The following is an 18,782-nucleotide window of genomic DNA, read 5'->3' as shown; positions in this document are numbered from 1 at the left end:
TTTGAGAGAACAAAAGATAGAAAAAGAAAATGATAGAAAATTTAGAATCATACATATTATATCAAATGGAAAGATTAAGGACCAGTATATATGTATAGCTGGAATTCTAGAAGGAGTGAAAGAAGTGGAAAAATACTGTTGAGAATCATTGTTGTTCATGTGTGTGCACACTCGGGTGTGTGCATGTTTGTGACTTACTCTTTTTCTGGTCTCTACGTTATTCTGCGTTAATTTACCTTAAAAAATGGTGTAGGCCTGCCACACAACAACAGCAACAAAAGACTGTGTCTGTTCTTTGAAGTTCTAACGGTCTAATGTTCGTCAGTGCATGGCAACATTCTTTCAGCTTTCCAGAGCACCCTCTTCACATAATCTAGAACTGTGCAGCACTTACAGTGGGGTGTTGACTGGAACTCAAGACCCTTTCTTTCTTACAGCTAGTTGTCTTTCATATCATGTTCCTTAATGCATGCTGTGCTTTAAAATAGGGGGAAAAAAAACCATGTTCTTCCCCCATTTCCAGTGACCATAAATTCAGGCTCTTCTTTATTTATGGTGTTTCCAGTATATAGCTGCATAAAACTGAGAAGAATATATATATAAAAATCTTCAGAATTGCATACTTTATTATAAGATGAGAAATGTGTCCTGCCTAATTTTTTTCATTTGACAATAACTTTTCTTTTGCCCTGGTTCACTTGTTCATCCTCTTGCATGGGCATCCTCTTCACAGGGAGATTTATGATTGAGAAACTATTCATATAAGTTCCTCCAGAGGCTAGCTTCATCACCAACAATGTGCTGGGACCACTCACTCCACTCTTGTCTAAAATTAAACATCTGTGCTTGTAACGAAGGCAGAAAGTACGACATGTTTCCGTATGTCTCCCACCTCCGAATTACCTCCTACGGAAACCAGAAAACGCATCAGTGCGAATTAGCACCGGATTCAGAGCTACTCCAGGCCACTGGGGGGGGGGGGAGGAGAGGGGTGTCTTGTCACACAAAGGGTGAGCAAGGGGCGTGGGGAAGGTGGAGAGGTGGGTACCCCAGCCTGGCCGCAGGAGAAGCCCCTTTCAGCAGTTTGCTGGGGGAGAGTGGGGACCCAGAGCGGGCTAAACTTGGAAATTGGGATATTTGAATGCCACCAGCATTGCAACCCTGCCCCAGAGCTGCTGGGCGAGGAGGAACGGAGTGCGTGCGCGAGAGCGGGGAGCTTACGTTGCAGCGATCTGGGCTGGGATAATTAGAGGAGACTTGGGCTGCGTCCAGTCCTCTTTTAGCAGCAGCAGCAGCAGCAGCAGCAGCGGCAGCAGCAGCAGCAACAGAAGCCGGGGAGTCGCAGCCGCAGCCCGAGGGGCGCACAGAACTCGGGAGCTCTGGAGCGCACGGGGCGGGGGAGGCCGCGCCCACCGCCCGCGCTGGGGGCGCACAAAGGCACCGGCGGCTGCTCCAGTGGCCCTCTCTTGCCTGGCGTTCGGGTCCCCTCCCACCCTCTCTTCTCTCCCGAAGACGGAATGGCAGGGCCGGGAGAGGACCTGGGACGCTGGTGAGCCTAGCTCGGTGGGGCTCCCAGGCTGGATGTGAGATCAGCCCCCACCCCCACCCGCCTAGGTGCCCTCGGAGGATGTGGTCCAGGCTGCTCCCCAGCGAGTCTTCGGCCCGGGTCGCCCCTGCCGCCGCTTCTCTCGGCTCGCTCCAGCCCACCCAGCGGAGTTGATGTTGCTGTCGCCCCCGCCGCCGCCAAAGCCAGGGCTGATGGATGCCAGGGAGTGCCGCATTGCTTAGCGTCCCCGCCTCCGGGCTTGCTGGTAGGACCAGGTTGCTCTTTCTTCTTTCTTGCTTTAGGGGTTATAGAAAAGATATAGATATTTAATTTTAATATAGCTAAATAATATGCCATTCTCCACAACTCCCTTCACCGCCCCCTCCTTCTCATTTTTGATACGTACATCCCCAGAGAGCCATCCTCTCATCCCCACCCTGACGCCCACCCCCGCGACAAGTCCCTTGAAATAAAGAGATAGAGCAAGGCAGAAGTTGGGGGTGGGGGTAGGGATGCCCACATGAGTGCCACCGACACCCCAAACCTTGCTGATGTCTTAGGAGATCAGGGTGTATCTAAGAGGGGTGAAGGGAAAGCAGACTGCCTGCAAAATCGACCCTAATTTTATCAGGAATCTTAAGTAAACCCTACAAAGATATCTTTTAAAAATAGCATCTATGAATAAATAAGAAAGAGAGAGAGAGAGAAAGGGAGGGAGGGAGAGGGATAGAATAAGCCTCTCTCTCTCTCTCTCTCTCTCTCTCTCTCTCTCTCTCAGATGCTCCCCGCCCTGGAGCTCAGCGGTGAAGACCCACCTTATTATTAATCAGAATTCTTCTCCTTATCCCTGGCAGGCGCCTCGTTCAGCCAGGGACCGTCGCAGAACCCAAAGCGCTGGGGCTGAGATGTGCGTGGGGGTTGTTTTTGTTACATCTTGGAAGACAGGAAAAGAGGACAGAAGCAAGATCAGAGGTACCCGGGCGAGGTAGGCTTAGAGGTGTTTCGTTTGGAGAGAAAAAGGACCAGAAGAGACAAGGCTTCTTGAACCGACGAGAGATTCACATCTATTTAAAGGAAAGAGAGGAGGGAACAAACGTGGGACGCTGTTTTTTAGGAGCTTGGGGTAGAAGTTTCTACCCCCTCAGTGAGACTGTGAGAAAGCACGAGCAACAGGGTACTTTCCTGGAGGTGAAGAGGAAGCATTTCTTATAAAGGACAGGGAGCAGGTAGCAAGGAGACCTGGGTCTAGAAGGTGGCCTGGCCAGGGCCAGGTTTGTAGTAGGAGTAGGACAGTCCAGTCCATTGGAGTTTCACAGGGAAAGGCTCAGGAAGCATAGAACAATGACTCACTTACAAGCTGGTCTCTCTCCTGAGACTCTGGAGAAAGCTCGCCTGGAACTCAATGAGAACCCAGACACATTGCACCAGGACATCCAGGAGGTGAGGGATATGGTCATCACCAGGCCGGACATTGGTTTTCTACGCACGGATGATGCTTTCATCTTACGCTTCTTGCGGGCCCGGAAGTTTCATCACTTCGAGGCCTTCCGACTCTTGGCCCAGTACTTTGAGTACAGGCAGCAGAATCTGGACATGTTCAAAAGCTTCAAGGCCACCGATCCTGGCATCAAGCAGGCTCTGAAGGATGGATTTCCTGGGGGCCTGGCCAATCTGGACCATTATGGAAGGAAGATTCTAGTCCTTTTTGCTGCCAACTGGGATCAGAGCAGGTAAATGCTGAATCTAAACTTATACTAACGATCTCTCTCTTCCAGGCTTTACTCTGAATATTTCCATAATTTGTGATTTTTGATGAGTTTTCTTTTCCTTTGCAATTGAGAAACCGGAAGTGAATTGGACCTCTAGGAAGACAGTGGTCTGTATTTGTACTTTAAAAAACTCTCCCTTCCCACTTAGTTGCTACTGTAGTTTTAAGTGCTTCCTGAACCACATTATTATGCTGAGTTAAAAAAAAAAAGAAAACAAAATCTCTTAACTTCTAAATAAAGATGCCCAATTTTTCACCTCCTGAGGAAGTTAATTGGTATAGCAAAATGTGTAAAGAATGGAGGCAACTTTTCTACTTTCTCTGAAAGAAATCGTTAAAGTAGGTTCATCATCATCATCATCATCATCATCATCATGGTCATCACCATCACAATCATCATCATCACTCTCCTCCTCTTCCTGCTCCTCCTCTTCCTCCTTTTCCCTCCTCTCCCCCCACTCTTCTTTCCATTTTTAGTACTGGTATTTTCACTGCTTAGAATAACCTAGTGCTCAATCAAGGATAAGTAGTTTTATTGCTTGGGAACTTTTCTGTTTGTGATATGTGGATGAAGGCATACTATATATGTCACTTCAGTGAGAAGGAAGAGTTGTACCTTCTGTCGCCGAGCATGCCTAGCAACATTGAAAATGAAGGCTGACGGGTGTGCTTGTTCTACACCTGTCACTAATCTAAAGAGTATGTTTCTGTCTGATGTGATTTTTCATCTTTTGGAAGGAAGTAGAAAATCTTCAAATAGATCAGCTGGTAGGCTTTTAAGTTCATTTGCTGTTTAGTAGAGGAGAAATTATTTTCTCATTATTACAGAAAAATGTAGACGGTGACACTTCTTCCTCAATCAGAATTATTTTCTGAGGATGAAAGACATAAGAAATTAGAAAAGGCTCTTGGGCAAAGGAAGTTCAATTATGCCAAAGTTAAATACACTTATTGTGACTTAAATGAAAGCTACCAAGCTGAGTGTTGTAAGAACTAGTTGTTAAACATCAGTGTATTTTTAGTTCTGTTGATGGTGACTTTGGTTGCATCTGGTTAAATTATCTCTGGAGCAATTAGAAGTGACTTTTACAGTTCCTGAGAGATCTTTACCTTCCCAGATAAGTTTCAGTTCTTATGATGTTATACACTGAATTAAAATTTTAGTTTCCTTCTTTTGATTGATCACTTTGCTCCAATAATTCAAGATAGAGAACTGTGATTTTTTTAAAGCTAAATATATAGACAAACTACCACCTTTCTATAATGTAAAGAAACTCGTGGAGAAAATTAACCATTGGGAGGAAAGGGAGTTTCCTTGAAAATATTTTCTTTTTTTAAAATCAGTTAGAAAAGTTCAAAGGACTATGAAATCCAGTTCACTGACCACGTTATGTATGCTCATTTTTCTTGAGAAGTACAATGAAGAGTCATGTGTACCAATGGTTGTTCATATCAAAAATTGAAAATGAAATTGGGCAAAGAACCTATTATTCTAGATAGATTAGAACTATTTCATTATTGAACTATAATGATAGATAGACAAATATTAAAATATTTGTCTTGTAGTCTATTGGAGATATCCTTATTCAAGCAGATTTCACTGAGAGATACACACACATAGGTCAGAACTATTTTAGTTTTCTAAAAGTGAATCAATATTCATGCTGATTTATAATCCAGATTGAGATGAAAGTCACAGATACCCTGTTAGGTGAGGTAGTTACTCAGGATATACTAAAAAAAAATCAAATTTCAGTTGTATATGACATACAATTTATATAAAAGACAGGATAGTATGGCTCAAAGCACATGAACACATCTAGGAATTCTGACAACAAAACTCCTGTGCTTGTTGATATATGCTCATAAAAATGTAGAAAAACACACAGGTTATTAAAAATAAAGCCCCTTTCTAGAAATCAATAATGGGGATAGTTATTGAATAGTTTATAGATATTTTATGAAACACAAAATTATAAATATTAAAATTTTGCACATGGAAGTGAGAATTGGAAGTGAGAATTCAGGTCCTATGGATATATATTGTCATGACTTATAAAATAATAACTGTATTTTATTTCTATTGTGGCAAAGGAGCAATTATAATAAAAAAATTATAGGACATGGTACAAGATGAAAATATATGGAAGTGATTTAGAGATTGTCTAAATTTCAGTTATTTCTTCCCCTTGTATATCAAAACCATAGCTCCTTCCTTTTATCTACCTATCCCATATTCCAAATCCACAAATACCAACTGACAAGGAGCACTAGGTGAACAATTTGGCTGCATTGGCATCCTACGTCAACCTGCACATTTATGATATGTGTATAAGAATTTCTGTGGTCTCCGCACTGAAATTAGTAAGATGGTAACCTCCATGGAAGTGCTTGTGCATGCCCTGTTCTTCTCAGAGAGAATCCTGTATTTCCACTGCCTAGTGTCAAGGTGTATCTAACTTGAGTCCTACAAAAATCTCTGCCACTTTCTTGCATTATTGATACCTTGCTATTATTGCTGTTACATATGTATGCTATCAGTTGGGTTCTCTTCTCCTTCTTTTCCTATTTGTCAAGTCTGATAATCCAACCTGCATCACCCAGTCCAAATACCCATGAGTCTCTGGAGAAAAGTCATATTCTTAGTCTTAAACAACTTTATTTACAAAGTAGAGTTGTTGCAAAAAAAAAAAAAACACCCACAAACAGTGGGTTTAAAGCATAAGTGATTACATAAGAAAATTCCAAAAATGAAGTAGAAGAAAACATTCCTTTTTATTTGTAATAAAACTAATATACAAATTCTGAAGCATAAAAGAAAACCATGATTTGAGGACTTTTGATCAAAACAAATTACAAAGTCCTCGGAAACAACCAATCTGTATGATGAAAAGCATGCTACAATATTTATAACAGCACTTGAGCTGGAATAGAAATTTAAGAAGAGTTTAAATTGTATTAAGAGTTATAATGTTTTGATTATTTTTGGTACTGAGATTTGAACTTCAGGTCTTTGTGCTTGCTCAGCAGATTAGGTGCTCTACCACTAGCACACATTTTTAAATGAAGCTATTGTTTCGGTAAGTTCTCACATTTTTGTATTTTGTCTGGAACAGCCTCAGACCTCAATCTCAGCTCCCCATCTATGCCTCCTGAATAACTGGATTAAAGGTGTACACCACCAAATTTACTTTGTTCTTTGAGAGAGAGCCACCACTATGGCTTTGAACTAAGATCCTCTTGATCTCCATCTCTGAAGTAGCTAGAAGTATAAACAGGCACTACTGCACCTGAACCAAAAGCTATGCAGTTGTTTTTGTTTTTTTAATTCCAAGCAGGAATTTGTAGGACATTTTTTCCTGCTCTTCAGGATTCTGAAAACAGGAAGGTACATAAAAGTATAAATAGAAATAAAATAATACTGTAAAGTTATTATAAAAATTGGGTCATTTCTATAATTTTTATGAGACACGGAATCATAGGAAGACTCAGGTAAAATTTGCAGTACATTCACTTTCTAACTAATCAAAATATGATGGTAATTCTGAAATGTCAAAATGATTTTTACTTTGGCCTATGGTTCTTTAAAAAGGATATAACACAGGCTCAAATGATTTGCTTAAAGTCACTGAGCAGGTGTAACTTGGAAAAGATTCATACAATTTTATCTTCTTCTTTTCGGGTTGCCTAACAAAATTTCTGAAAGCAGGTATAAACAGCACAAAATTATAAACAACCTGATAATCTCACTGCATGGCATGGCTGGAATGCAGTAGACATGGATCCCATATTTCCTTCCTCCCTAATTGTTAGTCCACTTGGCTTTATTAGCAGTGTTGGGCTAATGGGCCATGTAGCTAAAAGAGAAAGTGCCCCAAGTGAAAAGGAAAGTTTAGAATTAAAGGCGATAGAAGTCTAGGTCCAAGGGCAAAAAAGCAAACATTTGTGAAGTTGAAACTCACTAATACAAAATTATTGAGTGTTCATAAGTGAAAGAGTGTCAAGTGATACATAAGGATGATGTTGCATGAGAGTTGGACTCTAAATTGTCAGCCTGCCAGTAGTAGTTTATTTCTCTAGGTTTCATTAGAGTGATAAAGTTTTCTCTATAGTTTACTGTACCTTATTGGAATCACTTATTTGGAACCTGGTTAATAGTAATCAGGAAACAATAAAATGTAGCAGGACTCAAAGAGATTCTTAATGATGTGATGATTAGGAGACAATGACCACTCTGTCATATCTTTGGCTTGTCATAATGAACATTGATGGTCACCTCACAGAAAGTGACAGTCTCCGTAAGAGGATGAAAACAAATCAGTTAGACACAGTGTCTGCTTGTTCCTTTTGTGTGACTTTTTCAATAAAAAGGAAATATATAAATTGGCAAGTATCTGTGGCTTCAGTTTTAATTATGATCATGCTCTGATTTAACGAACTATTGTGACCATTCTTCAGAATCAAAGATTGTAGCAAAAGCCTACCATTAAAAAAAAGAACAGACTATACAGATTTGCTTTGATGACAGCTATTTAGGTTTTTTAAAATATAAAATAGATTAAGAATGGATTAAGATAGTTAAGGGAAATTAACTAGATAATTAGGGGGAAGAATTCAAACTATGTAATCTTTTATTTTGGGTCCGGTAGTGGGGCCTGAACTCTGGGCCTGGGCACTGTCCCTCAGCTCTTCAGCTCAAGGCTAGCGCTCTACCACTTAAGCCACAGCGCCACTTCCGGCTTTTTTTTTCTTTTTTGCTTATGTGGTGCTGAGGAATCGAACCCAGGGCCTCAGGCATGCAAGGCAAGCACTCTACCACTGAGCCACCTTCCCAGCCCCCAAACTATGTAATTTTAAAAAAAAGGAAAAATGTTTTGTTTTGAGTGTTTTAAAAAGACATCTCAGTTTACTAAAATATACTGGAGATATTGTTAGGTGATTGATTCTATGGCTGGAGATTTCTGTCCTAACAGAGCCTCCATAGTGCAAGGAAGCTCTTTTAACAAGTAAGCTCGGAACTTTACTGTATTCCACACTCTACTCATAGGCTAGCAATAGGAAAATGAAGGGACAAAAAGAAAAATGTCACTGAGAATTGTAGAAATCTCAGAAAAATAGGACAGTCTGAAAACTGGGGCAATTGTGCATTAATTAGTGAAATAATTCTGAAATAATAGCAAACAAGCAAAGAGGCAAAGACACAAATGAGGAAGACTAACCTTCAGTAAGATACCAATTAGGTCTAGCTTGACCAGGCTATTGTCACGTTTCAAACGTGCAACCTGAAGAGAATGAGGGATTTCAGCTTATGACAGTGCCCTGAAAGGTTGACTCAAAAGAAATGTTCAAAAATATTTTAAACTCTGAGACAACAGTAAACCCAGAAGTCATCCTTAATAAACTAATATACTTCCTCCATTTTGGAGAAAAAGATTAGACTTTAACAATTTCAGCCAAGGGAAGGGATGTGAAGGGTAAACAAAGGAGGAGGCTGCAATGCTTGGTAAGAAATGTATGCATTATCCTGCCCATGTAATTGTAACCCCTCTGTATAGTATGTTCACAAATAAAATAAAAAAAACTAAAAAACAAAACAAAACAATTTCAGCCAAGGAAGTTGGTCAATGTACTTTCATAATTAGCAGCATTATTGACAATGAGGTGTGACGAGGTATCAGATACAGCTGCTATGTATTAGATCCTTTAGACATCAAATAGCCAATGGAGAACTTAATCTTTCTAAATAATTAATTAGCAAAGAAGTGACAAATGTTTGAGGAGCTTAGGTTTCAACGATGAGCTGTGCAGAAGAAACATTGCTTATTTGGTTCACTTAAGTAAGTTTTTAAAAATTATTAGTCTATGACATTCATTCATTCTAAAACACTTTTGGCTCACAACTGCAATCCTCTTAGAAGGCTGAGAGAACTGAGGATTGTGATTTGAAGCCAGCTTGGGGAGAAAAAGTCCTTGAGACTCTTTTTACAAAATTAATTTTTTATTTTATTGTAAAGATGCTGTACAGAGAGGTTACAGTTTTATGAGTTAGGTAATGAGTACATTTCTTGTTGAACATTGTTACCTACTCCTTTATTGTTCTCCCATTATCTCTTCCTTCCCCTACTCCCTGCAACTGCCCCTCCTCCAAGTTGTAAAGTTCATTTCTGACATAGTGTCTTGTGAGTATCATTGTTGCAATGGGTCATCCGCTGTCCTTCTTTCAGCATTTTATTATTCTTCTTCCCTTCCTCAAATCAGATAAATTTATAAACAAGGTGGAGGGTACCTGATTCAAAGACAATGATTCCCAGGGATAAACCAATGAAAAAAGAAAAATGAAATAAAATAAGAGGAAAGAACTCCCCTATGATCCAGCAATCCTACTCCTGGGCATTTATCCAAATGATCACAAGCTAGGCCACACTAAAGCTACTAGCACAACTATGTTCATTGCAACATTATTTACCATAGCTAAGATATGGAACCAACCCAGATGTCCCTCAATAGATGAATGGATCAAGAAAATGTGGTATATAACCACAACTGAATTTTATGCTTCTATCAAAAAGAATGGTATTGCCCCTTTTGTAAGGAAATGGAAAGATTTGGAAAAAATCATATTAAGTGAAGTAAGTCAGACTCAAAGAAACATAGGCACCATGGTTTCCCATAGTGTAATAATTAGTATATACCTAGGATATTCCTGGCAGAGAATCATAATAGCTCAATAGCTTTGTACATATGACCATACAAAATGATGTTAATTGAAATGAACTCTAAGATGATGTAAACAACTGTTTTTTTTTTGTTTTTGTTTTTTGGCGGTTGACCTTGTTGTCCTTGAGTCTCTTATCTCCAATTAACAACAACAACAAAAGTTGGAAGTGAATGTATGGCTCAAGTGATAGAGTGCTAGCCTTGAGTGAAAAGGAAAGAGAGTAGGATTCTGAGTTTAAACTCCAGTACCAGCTCAATAAATAAATAAGAATAAACACTTCAGCATCATATATCATATCAGTAACTATTTCTCTAGTGATCATATGCTTAGCAAATGAGTCAGTCACTTGGTTTAGTGTACAGTTGCCAACCTAAATCAAAGGGAAAAGAAATATAATTATATAACAAATTAGGCCCTTATAATGAAAACATATTTGGGTTCAAATATCTTGGTTAAATATCAAATTAAAGACACTTGAGACAAAATTAAAGCAGGTTAGGTGTGCAGGCACACAGATACAATTCCATCACTTGGGAGGCTGAGCTAGCAGAATAGAAAGTTCTTATATAGCCTAGACTATGTGGTGATTTTGAGACCAGCCTGGTATACACAGTAGAGAGTTTAAGCCCTTCCTTCCTTGCTTGAATTAAAATTAAGGAAGAAAGAAAAGCCAAGTTTTTTTTTTTAAGACAGAGACTTTTGTTATCATACTTGTAGAAGATTTTGCCCTGATAACTTGTATTCCTAGTGTGCTTACATTTTTTCTAGTACAAGTCAGCCTGTTATAGATTATTTTTATTTTTCGCAAGGATAGGTGCTCTTTTTTTGTCCATTTTTAGGGAACCTAATTTTGTTTCTAGATGTTTCATTTCCAGTGATTATCTTTTTCCCACTCACCTGTGTTACCACAGCAGAGAAATTAAAGCAAGGGGGAGACAGTTCATCCATGCTCAGTGATAGAAGCCAGCCGATGAACATTTCAGTTATCATTTCTTGCAGGGTTTGTAGATGAGCTGTGTTCCACAATTACTGTCATGAATATCTTAATGTTTTCCTTCAGCCTCTTCTGTGGTCAGGCTGAAGCATAAGTAGTACAATGTCATGGTGCCATAGTGGTTATTGATCTTCTATCTTCTAACATACATGTCACTGAGAAAAATGCAGTACAGCTATACATCAAATTCTGTTCCAGGTATGGGGAGAAGATCATAGAACTATTTGATATCAGAAAGGTTTGACTTGTAATGTAGGCTCTCTTCTTTTCTTCCATGGTGACTCAAGGTAAATTCTTTAAATTCTCCCAGACTGGATGCCCTCTGTAGAATAATAAGAACAAAGCTCATTCATCGACTCACAATTATTTCGAGATTAGAATAATACAGTTGAAATTGCTTTGAAAATCATAAACTGTTACACAAATGGAGGTATTATTATCATTACCATTCAGTAATATAAAACACCTAGGTAGGTTCATCAGCTTTAGCACTAATGATACCCTGAAGCATTAAAAAGTGTAATTCTTCTCCTTTGTTTCTCCCCCAAGTACCTTTCCAACTGAAAGTGCTTTAGACATTAGAAAATGTGGTTTAATGAAAACTGAGGTTTGGGGCAGTCTTAATGAAGAATTTAATAACGGCTGATTGATTTAGTGACAAAGGGAAATGTCTGGCTGTTGTGCTCCTCATTGTAATGCCAGTGTCCCAGTGTTTCCCCTGTCCTGCTGGAAAGGTTGGAAAACAATAGGATATGACCTGTTGTGATCTAAATTGATCTTTGTACTTACTGTAAGCCATGCTATAGCCTGAGAGATGAACTCCAATAGGGACACATGAGTCTGAAAGCTTCTCTCAAAATTGTATGGCCACTGGTAGGAGAAGAAGCTCCTTTGGTCTTCTTAAGTATTTTTGAAAACATATTCAACATTTCATTCATTAAAATACCTTCTTTTTAAAGAGAAAGAAAGCAATCTCCTAGTTGCAGATATTTCCCGTTTACAGTAATGCATGGCAAGACCTCAGTCCCTCTCTTTAGTTTACAACAATTTATCTCTGTTTGGGTAAAATAAGAAACTTAAATGAATGATGTAACACAGGAATGATAATAAAGTATGGTACTTTGACATCCTTTGCAGGAAGGATGTAAAGAAGTAAAGCATCATCAGTTTGTATCCTTGGGAAATAATTTTATTCCAGCACATACTATTGCATAGCTAAAATGTGTACTATTGGGTAATGAAGAGAAAAAGTGATATTTAGCTAGTGAAATATGATTTATACTAAGCGTACATGTTTTTAGTTATGAGATAAACACATAAACTTAGCAGTCCTAGAATGCGAGCAAGTAGTCAGGATTGACAGAGAGGTTGTTGGAGGTGAAGGTAGTGAAGGATAGAACTTAGAGAAAGAGAGGAGGAACTGTTATCTCCAATAGACTGAAATAAAGAAAGAAGAGAGGAATATACTTGTTAGTTGAGGAATGGGTGTGACAAAGTCTTGGCTTGACAGACTGAAATGAGTCTATATTAGTTTTGAAAAGTAAGAGGTGTGGTTATGAAGAAAATGCAAAGTTTAGTCAGGATCCTGGTGAGTAGTGCTATGCATAGTCTTTTAGAGTACTCATCTCATAATAGGTTAGGAAAGATTAGGAATGATTTCCAAAAGGGCAAGGAGGAGAGAAAGAAAAAGAGTAATGCAATTGTAGCAGGCAATAAAACTGGTGAGTAAATGCAGAGAGAAAGAAAATGGTATCTCCAAAAGTGAGTCTTTGTTAATTGAATAATGAAGGCAGTCCCAGAGGAATATTTCAGGAAACAAAGATTTAGTAAAGTCCCAATAGTTACATAATAGCTGTAAAACTGAGAATATTGCTTAGGAAGGACATTGGATCTGGGCATGCAGATGGTTCATTCACCAGTGTATTGGCTAAAGGTGCTGTATAGGAACGCAGTAACAAGAAACAAGAGAAGCCACATTTTGAGAGGTTGAATTGGGAATATTTACTGGACAGCTGGCATCTGCAGATGGACTCTTGTCACAAAGACCTGCAGCCCCTTGAATATATTTAACACTGTTAGAAAACTGAGCCATGAGAACAAGAGAGGAAAGAAAGAGTAGACCAACTCCAGCAGAACACCCTGGTGACCAAAGGAGAGCCAGGAGACAGTAGACAAAGAACATGAGGCATGGTGTAATGTCACCTGAGCTGATCAGGGCCTAAATAGTGTCAGAGTAGGGGTGCGGGTAGGGTAACACAAAACTCAAGAGTCTCCCAAATTTAAGGCACAGGATTGAGAGGTCCAGTAACCTATCATCCAAGTACCCACCTCTGCCTCTAGGAATTCAGGCATGCCCATCACATGGGAGTCAAATTTCCCAGCCTCTATCATGAAGACAAGATGGCACCAGTTAAACTCAATTGTCTATCACCACTATGTGGCCAAGATGGCACCGGTTAGACCCAGTATCGTTATTTCAAAGGGTTGAGTCATGACTAGAGGACACTGGATTCTATGTGAAGAAAACAGCAGAACAAATAAACTTCTATATTTACGTGATTGGAAGAATGAAGAGCGACAAGAGGAAAAAAATATTGCGTGTTCAGAAAATAAGAAATAATTCAATGTGGAAAGTTCATCATGGCATCTGGGAATCAGATACACTAAAGAGTTTCAATAGTAATGATCCTAGCAAATATGTTTGCAGGATCTATCTAATCTAAAACTATTTAAAGCTTTGCATGCATTATTTTTAGATCATTTCCATTTTTATCTTTACAACAATCCTGTGAAGTTAAGAACACATGTTTGAAACATATAAAAAATAAGAATAGCATATATGATAGTAGGAGGAATAAAAGTCATATAACTTCAGGAATCTATGAAGTCAGCATTTGAAGTGTTTCCTGTGTGCTAGGTATTGGACTAAATATTTCACATTGTAGTCCATGAGGAAACTATTACCCAAACTTTTAAAAGAGAAAATAGAGATTTAGCAAAGTTCATTTTCTTCTTTCAAGTGTAAATGGGATATATATGTATATAGATATATACATATACATACATACATATATATAAATATATTGTTCCCTTTTTGAGTGTGTCTGGTATTGCTCTAAGTTTTACATTAAAAATACATTTTTATCAGGTTCAATAAAAATGCCCCGAGTGATTAATTCATGAGCATACATTCTACTTTGCAAGGAAGGATGATTTTATAACTGACAAATTTCAGAAGGGATTAGATGTTTTCCTCTTGATTATACAGTGAATCAGTAGGAGCCATGTTGTCAACATTTTCTCCACCAAATTTTTCCATAACAGCAGCTCTGATTTCTTTCAAAACAAATCATCTACCTGGCCTGGTATCGGTTGTAAAATGATCTGTTGGTGTTGTGATTCCTCTTTCCTATGTGTTGTGCATCATTCTTTCCACAAATTCAAGCTTTAGTTAATGCTATTTTGGGAAGCACAATCAAGGGTGAAGAGCTGCAAAAATATGCTAGTTTTTTTTTTTATTGTGAGAATATCGTACAGAGGAGTTACAATTACATGGGCAAGATAATGGGTACATTTCTTATCAAGCATTGTTGCCTCCTCTTTGTTTTCCCTTCCCATCCCTTCCCATACTCCCCCCACTTCCCCCCACCTGAATCTCCCCCCCCACCACCAAAGTTGTAACATTCGTTTTTCAACCTAACGACTTGTACATCTCATTGTTGCAGTGGGTCCATCTGTATTCCTAGTTAAACGATTTGTTTTTGCTCTTCCCCTCCACAAATTATACCAACATCAAATACAATGAAAGCAGGGGTTATATTTATGACTTTCTTCCAGTGTGCCACGGAAGAATAGCAATGGAGGAGCTCATCCAGCATGAGTACAAATCCCAAACAGGAACATGTGAAATATCTTACATATTATAGTGACCCCCAATTTGTAAGTTATAGCCGTTGAAAATAACTTACAAGAAGAAAATGATAGTAGGCTTCTTCAAGAGATAAAGTCATAGATACAACATTTCTTTTAGAGGTATGTTTTATAGACTTTGGTAAAAGCTTCTATTAATAATGTTCTCCTAAGGAGTAGCTTGCTGACGTGTTTGACAACAGGGCAGCGGGAAGTCAGAATGGTGGTGACCTGCCCTTTGAATGCAGCTAGCTGGATTTAAAAAAAATGTTTCTTTTCTTAAATGAACTTGATTTTTCAGAAGACCATTTAGTTCTGTTCTTGTTTAAAGACACTAAATTTTTAAAACTAGTTTGACTTACTCTTGATAGCTTTGCAAAACTGCTTTCATTTATTTTGTTTCCTTTAAAGTAATGATGCAACACCCCCATATACATGTCTACACACATACACACATATATATTTAAATAGAATTTATCATAATTTTAATGTATAGTACATGTGTGTGCATATATGTGTGCAGGCATGTATATATGGATATTTTTTCTTGATTTTCACAAGGTAGAATATGTTATTTGAAGCAAATTGCACCATTTAACATGTATGTTGATCCACACTCTCCAAGAAAAGTCAGAAGCAAAACATTGAATTTCTCTTGCATTCTTTCCTTACTGGTCCCATAATTTTCTCCTCTACATACAAAAGCATTTTTCCTCTAAAGTTAGTTTCAAATTCAAGTTATATTTTTATTTTATGAATTGTATTGGATAGTCTCATGATTAACAAAAGGATAAGTAGCTCTTATAATGAGGGAACATTTTGGGTTAGACTTTTTGTCATGATATTATTGTGAATTTTAGAAACTAAAATGACTGGAATTTACCTAATTCTAACCAGAAATATAGACTTCCCACCCCAATTTCCCTGCATTTAGCATGATGTTTCAGGTCACAATACTAAGTGAAGCTGTTATACTTACAATGAGAACGGATCAGGCATGATGTGATATTAAAGACATTCAAACATGTGTATTTTACAAATCATAAAAGCAAACAAATCCTGGAGTTTTCTAATGCTGTATATTCAGACAATATTCCTATATCATGTCTGTAGGTCTATAATTGTCTACACATCTCCAAAATGGGTTAAAAATAACCATTTGGTCTATACATTTTGCAATATTAATAGCTTATCCCAAAAATGATCACTACTTTTTCAGGAAAATACTCTTTAATTCTGATAATACCTATTCAAGTATACTATATCTAGGGCTCCCATTGCAACACAATTTAGAGTCTACATACCTAGAATTGTGTGCATGCTCTCACTAGAGAGCATGTGAGATCAAAGAGATGGCTACAGGCTATTTTCTTTTTGATAAAGGTACCTAATTTCACAATTATAAATCAATGGCATACCAAGGACCACAGGTAATGAGGGGGAAGGGCAGAGATTCCATCTGGCTGTCTGACATCACGCATATGCTTGGGTGATGCTAGAATCCTAAAGGATATTCTGTCTAAACTATAGGTTTTATAGAGGGGAAAATGAGGCCTTGAGAAGATGAGAAATCACTTGAAGTTCCAGTATTCATTAAGTTTTCTACTCTGAATTACTATGTTTTGCTCATTTGCCTTCAAATGTTTTTAGAAGTAAAAATAGAACTCTTCCCTCTTAAGTGGTCATTGTATCATTCCTATATAATCCACTTATTCTCCATTCCACCTTTTCCCTGAGGCCCAGATCTCTTTCTGGCTTTTCCTAGGCATTTCAACCCAAATGTCTCAAGACAAGAAATATGACATGTTAGCTGTATGAAAATTGATATTATAAACATCCTCCATTAATTTGCTGATTCTACTAAAAATCTAGGCATTCCTACAGATTTTCTCACTGTTCTCTCAGCTCTGACTGCATTGCCTCATTCATTTCCTGGGAGTTAGGCCCTATGTGGTTCTGACTGCAGAATTTCCATTTTTGAGCTCTCTCCAGAGTATAGTTATCTTTGCAGGTATACTGCACATACCTCAACTACAATAGGTTCTAGCTTTATTTGCAGACATTGTCAATGGTATCTTTTCTCAGCACTACTGATTTCAATGGAAGACTTTATCACTTTCTCAGGCTCTGAAGCTGAATTCACACCAGCCTTTCCTTTTTTTAAAAAATAATATCTTCGATTTGAATTAAATATCAAATTTTTAATCATTTTACTTCTAAAAATGGCTCTCATATTGATGTTATTATTTTTGTTTTTTTTTCTGTCTTTCTTTCTTTTTTTGGGGGGGTGGTCTGGTCGTGGGGCCTGAACTCTGGGCCTGGGCACTGTCCCTCAGCATTTCAGCTCAAGGCTAGAGCTCTACCACTTGAGCCACAGTGCCACTTCTGGCTTTTTTTTTTCTGCTTATGTGGTGCTGAGGAATCGAACCCAGGGCCTCATGCATGCAAGGCAAGCACTCTACCACTGAGCCACCTTGCCAGCCCCTTTTTCTGTCTTTCTTGAGGAAGTAAGTAAGTTAAAGCCAGTGTTGACACTCTAATCTGGGCCCATGTTTATAGAAACAGGTAGAATTATTTGGTTTCTAGAATGCTAAGGAACAGTAAAAGAAAATTATCCGATCTCTAATTTTGGAGGGATTGTACTACAATAGATAGGTAAAGTTTTATGACTTCCCCCCTTTGGTTACATTTATATTTCACTCATTCTATACCTCTAACTTGTGTTCTTTCATCTTATTGATACAAACTACATAAACATCATTTGACATTTTGGTCTACGTTCTTGTTCACTCTTAAGACACCTTCAAACCTCATTCTCAAAATTTTCCAACATAGTTGTCTTAGATGCTTAAGTTCCTTATATAAAATGGCAAACAATTTGCATACTATTTGCATACTCCTATATACTTTAAGTATTCTCTACTTAAATATCTCTTGATTAGTCATAATGCATAATATAGTAAAAATGCAATGTTTTTGTACTGCTTAAATAGTATACATTCTGTACATATATGTGCATTTTAAAATACTCCTGTTTTTACTATATTTGATGTTGGTATGATTTGGGGAGGGGAAGGGAAAAAAACCAACTGTTTAAATAGGGATACAGGTGGACCCATTGCAACAATGAGACATATAAGACGTTATGTAGAAAAACGAACTTTACAACTTTGGTTCAGGGGGAGGGGGTATGTGGGAAGGGGCGGAGGAGGAGGCCACAATGCTTGATAAGAAATGTACTCATTACCTTGCTCATGTAATTGTAACTCCTCTGTACTGTATTTTCACAATTTTAAAAAAAGTTCAAAAAGTAAAATAAAAAATAAAATATTTTGAATTCTCCCTCTCTTGAATGTACAGATTTAATCCTCTTAGACATAGAAAGACAACAGAATCAAGAAGCATAGTATCAGTTTTACTGAAGGCATTCTTAAATCACTTAAAAGTGCAACGCCAACTTTTTTTTATTTCTTTTTTTTTAATTAATTAATTTATTTTTTATTTGTGAACATACTGTACAGAGGGGTTACAATTACATGGGCAGGTTAATGCGTATATTTCTTACCAAGCATTGCAGCCTCCTCCTTTGGTTTACCCTTCACATCCCTTCCCAGCCTCCCCCCTTCCCCCCCAATCTCAACCCTTCTCCTCCCCCCCTTCCCCCTCCACCGTTTTGGACATGACAACTTATACTTCTTGTTGTTGGATCAGGTCCACCTGTATCCTTAAACAACTGCTTTTTCCCCCTCTCCTCCACAAGTTATACTGACATCAAATATAGTGAAAGCAGGGGTTATACTGTGGGGGAGGGACATACAAAGCAACAAAGAGATAGTCTTATAAATGC

At 38.2% G+C, this 18,782-nt stretch overlaps 1 protein-coding gene across 1 annotated transcript in view; it reads left to right on the top strand.

The window, feature by feature from the left end:
* Positions 1-2,887: 2,887 nt before the first annotated feature.
* The window catches only part of Clvs2 (clavesin 2), a 62,858-nt gene continuing 46,963 nt past the window's right edge, over positions 2,888-18,782 (top strand). The window contains 1 exon segment of the mRNA XM_013035110.1: positions 2,888-3,276. Within this exon segment, the coding sequence (XP_012890564.1) occupies positions 2,888-3,276 (389 nt within the window).

The sequence above is a fragment of the Dipodomys ordii genome, unplaced genomic scaffold (assembly GCF_000151885.1).
Source record: "Dipodomys ordii isolate 6190 unplaced genomic scaffold, Dord_2.0 Scaffold204, whole genome shotgun sequence".
Taxonomy (NCBI): Eukaryota; Metazoa; Chordata; class Mammalia; order Rodentia; family Heteromyidae; genus Dipodomys; species Dipodomys ordii.
Note: the sequence above shows the minus strand (reverse complement) of the source record. Positions and strands in the feature narration are given on the sequence as shown.